At 43.0% G+C, this 11,477-nt stretch overlaps 2 protein-coding genes across 2 annotated transcripts; both read left to right on the forward strand.

Annotated features, from left to right (window-relative positions):
- Nucleotides 1-217: 217 nt before the first annotated feature.
- LOC119355729 (G-type lectin S-receptor-like serine/threonine-protein kinase At2g19130) lies at nucleotides 218-4,371 on the forward strand. The gene is made up of 3 exons (XM_037622581.1): nucleotides 218-1,767; nucleotides 1,950-3,494; nucleotides 3,690-4,371. The coding sequence occupies exons 1-2, from the start codon at nucleotides 306-308 to the stop codon at nucleotides 3,029-3,031; spliced, it is 2,544 nt and encodes an 847-aa protein (XP_037478478.1). The 5' UTR covers nucleotides 218-305; the 3' UTR covers nucleotides 3,032-3,494; nucleotides 3,690-4,371.
- A 73-nt stretch (nucleotides 4,372-4,444) lies between these two features.
- LOC119355730 (G-type lectin S-receptor-like serine/threonine-protein kinase At2g19130) lies at nucleotides 4,445-9,699 on the forward strand. Its single transcript, XM_037622582.1, has one exon. It carries the CDS (start codon nucleotides 6,975-6,977, stop codon nucleotides 9,528-9,530), a length of 2,556 nt encoding a protein of 851 aa, XP_037478479.1. The 5' UTR covers nucleotides 4,445-6,974; the 3' UTR covers nucleotides 9,531-9,699.
- Nucleotides 9,700-11,477: the final 1,778 nt, after the last annotated feature.

Genomic DNA, 11,477 nt, shown 5'->3' on the forward strand with positions numbered 1-11,477 from the left:
TCAACCATGGTGTGCCTCATGCCGGGCAGCACACGGTTTTCATGGCAATGCTGCTAGCGCCTTGCTCCTTGTATTGTATACAGAGATGATTGCCCCAAGTCCAAGTGGGCATGCAACTACCCAGCTCAAGTGGCAGCCCAAGTGGGTATACGTAGCTAGTGCTGTCCTAGTCAGTAGTCACCAATCTTGACTTGCCCTGCCTCCATGCTTGTTCACACTCTTGTTCCTCTTCCATTTCATCTTTATATCCACCCTCTTCTTCCTTCTCCAAATAGCAGAGCAAAGCAACATTCACACTATCCTCCATGCCTCCCCTCTACGCATTTTCGCTCGGGCTTCTCCTCCTCTTGCACATTCCTCATTGGTGCCCTTCGTCTGCAGCTGCAAGCGATACCCTCACGGCTGGCCAATCGCTCGCCGTCGGCAGCAAGCTCGTCTCAAGAAACGGCAAGTTCGCGCTCGGCTTCTTTCAGCCAGCAGCAGGCATAATCAGTAAGTCCCTGGACACCACCAGCTCCAGCTGGTACCTTGGCATATGGTTCAACAAGATCCCAGTTTTTACTGCTGTGTGGGTTGCTAATAGGGCCCAGCCCATCACTGGCCCCAACCTCAACCTAACACAGCTCAAGATATCGAGCGATGGCAATCTTGTCATCGCGAACAACGATTCCGTAGTTTGGTCCACTCACAATGTCAATAATAGGACACAAACCAGCAGCATAAACACCACCACTGGTGCTGCCGTTCTCTTGAACAGTGGAAACCTTGCCCTTACAGTCACAGAGAGCCCATCATCATCTGACCTACCGTTGTGGCAGAGCTTTGATTACCCAACAGATATTTTTCTTCCTGGTTCCAAGTTTGGCCGGAACAAGGTCACCGGCTTTATTCATCAGAGCATCTCAAAGAAGAGCCTCATTGAGCCGGGTCTTGGCTCATACAGCATTGAACTAGAAGAAACCAAGGGGATCGTCCTCAAGCGCCGCAACCCCTTGGTAGTGTATTGGCATTGGGCATCCTCCAAAACATCATCGTTGAGTCTTATACCAATACTCAATTCCATTCTGGATTTGGATCCACGGACCAAAGGTTTGATTAACACAACATATGTTGATAACAACCAAGAGGAGTACTACACGTACACTTCACCGGATGAATCATCTCCCACATTTGTCTCACTAGACATCTCTGGTCTGATAAAGCTGAATGTTTGGTCACAAGCCAACCAGTCTTGGCAAATTATATATACCCAGCCTGCCGATCCCTGCACTCCAGCTGCTACCTGTGGACCTTTCACAGTCTGCAACGGCATTGCACAGCCATTCTGTGATTGTATGATGAACTTCTCTCAGAAGTCACCTCTGGATTGGGAGTTTAATGATCGAACAGGAGGATGCATCAGAAATACACCATTACACTGCAACACTAGTAGTGACAACAAAAACATCACAAGTTCAACAGACATGTTCCACTCCATTGCTCAAGTTACATTGCCCTACAACCCACAAAGCATAGACATTGCTAACACACAGAGCGAATGCGAAGAAGCTTGTCTCAGTTCCTGCTCCTGCACTGCTTATTCCTATAACAGTAGCAGATGCTCTGTCTGGCATGGGGAATTGCTTAGTGTAAATCTGAATGATGGCATTGATAATACTTCTGAAGATGTTCTTTACCTTCGCCTTGCCGCCAAAGATTTGCTGCCAAGTTTGAGAAAAAACAAAAGAAAACCAAACGTTGGAGTGGTCACTGCTGCAAGCATTTTTGGTTTTGGGCCCTGTTCAAGAATTCATCCGATTAACCAGTTATCTTGTCGATTAATCCCTACTCATAGGGTCCCCGAGTAGCCGATTACCCGATAAATCGTCCGATTAATTGATTAAATGGCCGATTAACTTGCCGATTAGCCTATTAATCCCCTACTCACCAGCCGACCGAGCAGCTACCAGTTAACGATTTCCTCAACAATGGTTTTGGGTTACTAATGCTCATGGTGTTCTTACTTATTTGGAGGAACAAAATCAAGTGGTGTGGTTCCCCTTTATTCGACAATCAAGGTAGTGCTGGTGGGATTATAGCCTTCAGATACACCAAATTAGTTCATGCTACTAAAAACTTCTCAGAAAAGCTTGGAGGAGGTGGTTTTGGTTCTGTATACAAGGGAGTGTTAAGTGACTCGAAGACTACTATAGCAGTGAAAAAGCTTGATGGTGCTCAGCAAGGAGAGAAGCAATTCAGGGCCGAGGTGAGCTCAATTGGACTGATCCAACATATCAACCTTGTCAAATTGATTGGTTTCTGCTGCGAAGGTGATCACAGATTACTTGTATACGAACACATGTTAAATGGGTCTCTTGATGGTCATCTATTTAAGAAGAGCAATAATGCTGATGCTGCTGTCCTAAGCTGGAACAGCAGATATCAGATAACCCTAGGAGTTGCCAGAGGGTTGTCCTACTTGCATCAGAGTTGCCATGAATGCATCATACACTGTGATGTTAAACCAGAAAACATACTTGTGGACACATCATTTGTTCCTAAAGTTGCAGACTTTGGGCTGGCAGCGTTTGTAGGAAGGGATTTTAGCCGAATTCTAACTACATTCAGAGGAACTGCAGGCTATCTTGCCCCAGAGTGGCTTACCGGAGTTGCTATTACACCAAAAGTTGATGTTTATGGCTTTGGCATGGTCCTGCTGGAGATCTTATCGGGAAGGAGGAATTCACCTGAAATATACAACACTAGCAGCAGCGGCAGTTACCATGTTGAATATTTCTCGGTGCAAGCCATCAGCATGCTTCATGGGGGAGATGTGAAGAGTTTGGTGGATCCACGGTTGCATGGTGACTTCAATTTGGAAGAGGCTGAAAGGGTTTGCAAAGTTGCAGGTTGGTGTATCCAAGATAATGAGTTTGATCGGCCAACGATGGGTGAAGTGGTCCGGGTTCTCGAGGGTCTACAGGAGATTGATGTGCCCCCGATGCCAAGACTACTTGCAGCTATAACGGCACAACCTGGTGCTGCAACTTGAGTGTAATAATAACTAGCAGTCGATGCTAATAATATCTGTTAATTTCAGCAAGTTTTAGAGTTTTAGTAATGTTGAGCGGAAGGAATAAAGGAAGGCAAAGCTGGTATGCTAATTAAATTATCTCTTATTTAGTGCCGTATGTAATCAAGCGTTGTAGCAAAGTATGGCAGACCTAGAAATATGTGTATGTTTTGTTGATGGGATAGTTTGATACCTATCTTTAAATCGAAGGAAGATGTCAATGTACATGTATGCCACAACCCATTCTTGATCAAGAGTACGCATGGCCTGGTCATCCCTCATGCTCACTCGATGGTGTGGTGTTCTGGTACAAAACCGAGTGGCCTGACCCTACACCTGCGCGACAAAATTGCGGCAGGCTCCAGTGCGGCATGGATGCGAAGGAAAATATGGGTACAAATGAAGGAATCCAGGTTTGAAGACGGTCAAAGGTGACATGACGGTATGTAATATGTTGACTATTGCTACATATAAACTCACTTAATGTCTGCTGAACTTTCTGCCATCGCCATCTCTCTTGAGGATATGATTGCCTTTTGAGTTTCTTGGAGATTATAGTGATGATAGAATTCTTATTTCATATACACCATACTATGTAAGACAAGGAATGTGATTGCACTATTATTTATTTCTGTAGAATGATTTTGCTCCAAGGTCATGAGGCTATTACATTCAGTCCCCTAGATGAAAGCAACCGCAGATGACAGTAAGGTTCATAACCCTGCTAGAGAGAGCATAACAAGTGACATTCAGTCCATGGTGACAAAGCAATGAAGAAGCATCCTCCTACTGGACAACACCTTTGGTTTTAAGCCTCCTAAATTTTGCAAATTTGTTAAAGATTCCCCACCAGCACAAACAACTGTTTCTCTTCTGATTGCCGCAATTTTTTCTCCTTTTGTATAGTTTGCAAATGTTTTGATGAATATATGTGCCGCGTTTAGTATTTGCATATCTGGAAAGGAGCATGAAGCACAGGCTATTCAAGGCACTGCACTGCACTGTTTTTGCCTGCTCATATTAAATTGCCGAGAGCAAAAGCGCAGCCAGTCATCCTCAATAAAAACATCTAGGTGAAAGTTGAGGTGTTCTTTTCAGACTTGGGATGGTAACTTCAGAACTTCTAATTACAATGCAGGGACAGGTTACTAATAGCTTGCTTAGGCAAGATGCCAGCTATAGTTTAAATAAAATTTTTTCTAGAAAATTATATAATTGATTTCAAACTGTACCTAATCAAGAGACCGCATATACTGTATAATCGCTTGGTATATCCAAATTTCTATCAGAGGCCTTTTGTTATTCTACCAGTGTAAAAGAGGCAGCCTATTCTTATCTATGGGTGCTATGCTTTATTTGCTCTATCCTAAACTTCGAAGTGTTTTTTTTCATGAAAATGCAAAAGTTTTGTGTCATGATGCATTGTCAGTAGAAAAAGTTATGTACATGCCCTATAAAGGGCAACACCCAAAAATTACAACGCTACACTCCTAAGCGCTAGGCACCACCAGAAGAAGCGCCACCAATCAGACCGTCCCTGCTTTCGCCCACTTGACAATGTCAGGTCTCTCATTGACAAGCGTGCATCTTTCTTTCTTTAGAATGATTTGCTCCAATGTCTAATTGTGAGGTTATTATATGCATTTCATAAATTTGTTATAGATTCCCCACCAAGCAGCAAAGAACTGTTTCTATTCTGATTGCCACATTTTTTTAATAAAAATTCTACTGTTTGGAAATGCTTTGATGAATTTATGCTCTGTGTTTAGGTGTTTTCCTTTGAAAGCATAGGCATCTGGAAGTGGGCATGAAGCACATGCTTTTCAAGGTACTGAATTGCACTATGCTTATGCATTCATACCAAATTGCCTAGAACAAAAGCTGCAGCGAATCATCCCCAATAAAAACATCTAGGTGATAGTTCAGGTGTTTTTTTATAGACATGGGATGGTAACTTCAGAACTTCTAATTACCGTGGATAGGTTACTATTAGCATGCTTAGTCAAGATGCCAGGTGTAGATTAAATAATTGTTTTCAGACTGTGCCTAATTATGTCTGTTGCTATTTTCTTATTCTGCCAATGTAGAATAGGCAGCCTATTCTACTCTAGGAGTGCTATGCATTATTTCCTTTATCCTAAACTTGGAAATGCTATAAGGGAAAAAGTTTGGCAGTTAGGTTCCTGAGTAAGTAGCTTTCTATCTGACATTCTGTAGAATTAGCTACCATTGCCCTTACAAGCATGACGCAGAGAATCGACTGGCTTCACAATAGGCGTGTGATCAACCAAATGAGAGTGACGGAGTAGATAGTTCAATGAACTCATATTGAAACTGAAGAGACCTTGGTCCAATGAGCCTGGGACACACGGTCCCATAGCTTGTCAAGTATAAGTTGAAATTCAGTCCTGCAGACGTGAGTCTGGTACTCTGATGTTGGCACTACAGCCACCGTCTCTTGTATGTTTTAAGTTTGCCAACTTTAGCTTCCAACTTTTTATTATAATTCTGTCTGGTCGCCTTTTTTTTGGGGAGTTTTGGTTAGTCTTTTGCATTGATATCTGTTGAATTTGCATTTGTAATATATTCATTGTAGCAAATATTCGGGGGTTGGATTTTAAAAATTGTATGGCAAGGTACCACTTGCCATATAGCACTAGAATATTGAAAGATCTGCCTGGTAAGCTTGGTGGAAACCTCATGATCGACTTGACTGTGACCATGGCTGGCTCCATGCAGCCACTTGGTGGAAGCTCCATTATATATAGAGAGATAGATAGCACCGAATGGGTGTACAGCTGCCCATCTCAAGTTGCCATGCCAAGTGGGTACGTAGCTAGTACCGCTGTAGTCACCAATCTTGACTTCCCCCCGTCAGTCATCTTATGTTCTGTAGATTAGCACTCAAATGTGATGCAGAGAATTGACTGCTTCCAGTAAGCGTGTGAGCGATCAAACGAGAGGAATTGACGAGTCTATACCAAACAGGACCTTGGTCCAATGAGCCTGGGATGGTTTGTATATGTATTAGTTGAATTTCAGTTCAGAGATATTGCCAATACTGCCGCCCCTTTGGTTAATTTCTGCTTTTTCCCCCTAGCTCTTTGTTATGTGTTATAAGTTACCCTTTTTTTCTGCCAAGTATGTGTTTTAAGTTGCCAACTTTAGTTTACAACATTTGTTGTTTTTTCTTTCGCTGGTCACACTTACGCATGGTGACTTTGTGTTCATATCCGTTGAATTTGTATTTGTAACACAAACGTTTATCTTTATCATTATCTAAATCAAAAACATTTATCTTTGTGGGTTGGTTAGTAAAAAAGGATATTGACAGTACTACCACCGTCCCTTGTGGTTAATTTGTGTTCCTTTTCCAGGTGCTCTCTTATGTGTTTTAAGTTTGCGTCTGTGGTCTCATTTTTGTTGGTCTTTTGTGTTGATATTCATTGAAGCAAAGATTTGCAGGATGGATTTAAAAAAATTGTCTGTTGGTTAGCACATGCCTGATATAACTAAAATACTGAAGGATCTGTTTGGTAAGCCTGGTGGAAGCCTCATGATTGACTTGACCTTGACCTGGTGGAAGCCTGGTCGTCCATGGTGGTTCTATGCAGCCCGCTTGGTGGAAGCTTCATTCAAGGTCCTCCTTCTTGATAAGCTAATCTAGCACTTGCTTTTTATGTTAATACTGTACTAACTTTGAGTTCAAGTTGCAGCCCAAGTGGGTAAATAGCTAGTAGCTAGCGCTGTCCGTCTCTGAATAATTTGTCCAAAGTGGATTGTAGTGAATTCTCTGGTCAGTTAGCGGAACATGCATGCATCCTTAACTACTTGTTAGGCTCAGCCTCTCCCATTCTGTCTATATATACACATTCTCTGCCTCCTCTGAATAGCAGAGCAGAGAGCATTCACATTCTTCTCCATGCCTCCCCTCTACATATTATCACTCTGGCTTCTCTTCGTGCACACTACTCCTTGGTGCTCCTCCTCTGCAACTGCAAGCAATGACACTCTCATGGCAGGCCAAAACCTGGCCTTCGCTGACAAGCTTGTCTCGAGAAACGGCAAGTTCGCGCTTGGCTTCTTCCAGTTCCATCCAGCAAGCACCATCAGTAAGTCATCCCACAACACCACATCTCCCAGCCCCAGCTTGTGGTACCTTGGCATATGGTTCAATAAGATCCCAGTTCTCACAACCGTATGGATTGCTAATAGGGATCAGCCCATCACCAACCCCAATGTCAACCTAACACAGCTCAAGATATCAAGAGATGGCAATCTTGTCATAGTAAACCATGCCGCCAACAATGAATCCATTGTTTGGTCCACTCACATTGTCAATAATAGGACACACAGCAGCATCAAAGCCACTAGTTCTGCCGTTCTCTTGAACAGTGGAAACCTTGTCCTCAAAGAGAGCCGGTCATCTGACCTACTGGCATGGCAGAGCTTCGACTACCCAACAGATGTTGTGCTTGCTGGTGCCAAGTTAGGCCGAAACAAGGTCATTAGTTTCACTCGCCAACCCATCTCAAAGAAGAGCCTCATTGATCCGGGGCTCGGCTCATACAGCATTGAATTAGAAGACACCAGGGGGCTTGTCCTCAGTCGCCGCAACAACCCATCTGTAGTGTATTGGCAGTATGCATCCTCCACAACATCATCATTCAATCTTGTGCGAGTACTCAACTCACTGCTTGATTCCAATCCTCTGACCAAAGGCTTATATAACCTAGTATATGTTGATAATGACCAAGAGGAGTACTACATGTACACTTCACATAATGAACCATCGCCTTCTGTATTTGTCTCACTAGACATGTCTGGTCAGATAAAGCTGAATCACTGGTCGCAAGCTAATCAGTCTTGGCAAATCATATATGCCCAACCTGACGATCCCTGCAACGCGCCTGCTGCCTGTGGACCTTTTACAGTGTGCAGAGGCAATCCAAATCCATCATGTGACTGCATGGAGAGCTTCTCTCAGAAGTCGCCGCAGGATTGGAAGTTTCAAGATCGAACAGGAGGATGCATCAGAAATACACCTTTACATTGCACTAGTGACAAAAACATCACAAGTTCAACAGACATGTTCCAGCCCATTGCTCAAGTTACATTGCCCTACAGCCCACAAATCATAGCCGTTGCCACCACTCAGAGCGAATGCGAAGAAACTTGTCTCGGTTCCTGCTCCTGCACTGCTTATTCCTATAATGATAGCAAATGCTCTGTCTGGAATGGGGAGTTGCTTAGTGTAACTCTTAGTGATGGCATTGAATACACTTCTAAAGATGTTCTTTATCTCCGTCTTGCTGCCAAAGATTTCATGCCAAGTTTGAGGAAAAACAAAAGAAAACCAAACGTTGGAGTTGTTACCGCTGCAAGCATTATTGGTTTTGGGTTACTCATGCTCATGTTTCTGTTACTGATTTGGAGGAACAGATTTAAGTGGTGTGGTTTTCTTTCATCATACTATGACAATCAAGGCAGTGTTGGCGGGATTATAGCCTTCAGATATACTGATTTAGTTCGTGCTACTAAAAACTTCTCTGACAAGCTTGGTGGTGGAGGTTTTGGTTCTGTATACAAGGGGGTGTTAAGTGACTCAAAGACTACTGTAGCAGTGAAAAGGCTTGATGGTGCCCGTCAAGGAGAGAAGCAGTTCAGGGCCGAGGTGAGCTCAATTGGACTGATCCAACATATCAACCTAGTAAAATTGGTTGGTTTCTGCTGCGAAGGTGATCACAGATTACTTGTGTATGAGCACATGTTAAATGGTTCTCTTGATGGTCATCTGTTTAAGAAGAGCAATAATGTTGATGCTGTTGTGCTAAACTGGAACACCAGATATCAGATATCCCTAGGAATTGCCAGAGGATTGTCCTACTTGCATCAGAGTTGTCACGAGTGCATCATACACTGCGATATTAAGCCAGAGAACATACTTGTGGATGCAGCATTTGTTCCTAAAGTCGCAGACTTTGGATTGGCAGCATTTGTGGGGAGGGATTTCAGCCGAATTCTGACTTCATTCAGAGGAACGATAGGTTATCTTGCCCCAGAGTGGCTTAGCGGAGTGGCGATCACACCGAAAGTCGACGTTTATGGCTTCGGCATGGTACTGCTAGAAATTATATCAGGAAGGAGGAATTCCTCACCGGAAATATCACACAGCACTGAGAGCAGCAGCAACAGTTACCAACATCACGAATATTTCCCTGTGCAAGCCATCAAGAAGCTTCACGAGGGAGATGTGAAGAGTTTAATGGATACACAATTGCATGGTGACTTCAATTTGGAAGAGGCTGAAAGGGTTTGCAAAGTTGCATCTTGGTGCATCCAAGATAGTGAGTTTGATCGGCCGACTATGAGTGAAGTGGTTCGTGTTCTCGAGGGTCTACAGGAGATTGATATACCCCCAATGCCAAGACTCCTTGCAGCTATGATGGAACAATCTGATGCTGCAACTTCAATGTAATAATAATAAAGAGAGTTTGTACTTTTTTTTAAGTTGTAATGTGGAGAACAAGGAATAAAAGAAGGAGGCGAGCTAGCGGTCTCCAAATCGTCTGTTATTTACTTATCTTATACTGTATATGGTATAGAGCAAGCATTGTAGCGAAATAAATGCCACTACTTTGTTAAGAGAGAAAGATACTCCCGATAATTACTTCATCTTAGAGATGTGTCACTTGTAAGCTGCTTATTCACTACTACAGAGACGATTATATTTGACAGCCTACAAAATAGTTCTCCATGATGGAAAAAAAGCTGACCATCAAATGGACACCAAGTAAGAAGTTTTCACAACCACCAGGAAAAAAAAAGATGCATCTTCTTAGACAACTTATAAAGGCTCTGTTCTCCAGAACAGAAGCACTCTCCAATATTAAATTAGGAAAAATTCCATTTCCTTTTTGAATTAACAAGGCAGACAAAATGTAGAAAGTTATTACATTTCTTCAGGGTTTTTTTACATGATGACGACTCACTTAACCCTAGTTACCACTACCACTCATCTGAACATTGCCTCCGAGAACCAAGCCCCTGAACTGAATTCTGCAGTCCATTGCCCGGTCGAGTTCGCCGCTCTCGGGTGCAAAACTGAACCTGCAAAAGTACGGAATCCTGGTCCATTTGCTGGTACTTATACATAGTCCAGTGGAACTGAGGATGGCTTCCCTGATGTTGCAGCCGTCCATGTTGAACGATTTGCCAATGTAGGCGGTCGGTTTCGCCAACATTGAGATACCACCATGGCAGCCGGCAAGATCCCAGCCATAGCTCTATAGCGTCTGTTCGTTGCAGGGAAAGAAAGAAAATTGGAGCATGTCAAACATGTTTGGAAAATGCCAGAACCTCAAACGTTTAGTTATTGAAGCTGTGCAAAAGTATGTCTACTATGGGTGAAGTGGAAACAAATCAGTTTGATCGGTCGGGTTCTCGAGGTTCTACAGGAGATTGATATGCCCTTGATGCCAAGACTACTCGCAGAACAATCTGATGCTGCAACTTCAGTGTAATACTAATTCGTAGTTGGCTGATGTTACCAATTTTTGTTTTCAGTAAATTTTAGAGTTGTAATGTGGAGCCGAAGGAATAAAAGAAGGCGATTATACATGGTAAGCAAGTCCGACCACCGAAAAGAAAAACCATCACAAAGGAACTTGCTACAACCGAGAGCAAAAAGGAAAATATAACATGTACAGAATTATTCGGATGAGGCTAAGTTCAAGTTTTTTTTTTCATTATGCAATTAACTCACGAACTCATGTACCGCATAATACTGAACTTAATGTAAAGCTGTAGACATAATGCATGCCAATCTATTAGGCTTATTCGCAGTAGCATGAGATCCTGGAGCAACTTTAATGTTAATCTCCATATTCATACACAAAAGAAAAAGAGAATCATAGCCATTCTGAAATTCTTAATAGCTAAAGAATATAACAATTAGGAATAATCAGGAAGGGGCATCTGAACACATTCCAGTAATACACCTAATCCATGAGGTGTCTTCTATGTTTGGTTCGCAACAACTGACATGGACGAATCATGTAATGAACTCCATCCGTCCATAATATAACATGTTTGGTTGTAGACTTGTAGTAACAAGAAATTCTGGAAGGAGGCCCCCAGAAGGCCATTAGAGCTAGGGGACGAACTAGCCTCCATCACAACAATCTCCCGACCTTCCTCCTTTGGCAAGAATGGAAAAGTTAGCTCGCCATTCTCAATGGCCGAGACATTGGCCTCTGCTCTCCAACAAATCCTCTGCCAGAGAAACCCTAGATCGGGGTTCCACCTTGATGAGCTCCTTATAGAAGGAGTAAATGTGCGACATGATCTGCCCTAACTGCTCAAGGAGACGTCTCCATCCCACAAACACGGGATAGAGCATTTCTGACGCCACGCATTCGTAATG

The sequence above is a fragment of the Triticum dicoccoides genome, chromosome 2A (assembly GCF_002162155.2).
Source record: "Triticum dicoccoides isolate Atlit2015 ecotype Zavitan chromosome 2A, WEW_v2.0, whole genome shotgun sequence".
NCBI classification, from domain to species: domain Eukaryota; kingdom Viridiplantae; phylum Streptophyta; class Magnoliopsida; order Poales; family Poaceae; genus Triticum; species Triticum dicoccoides.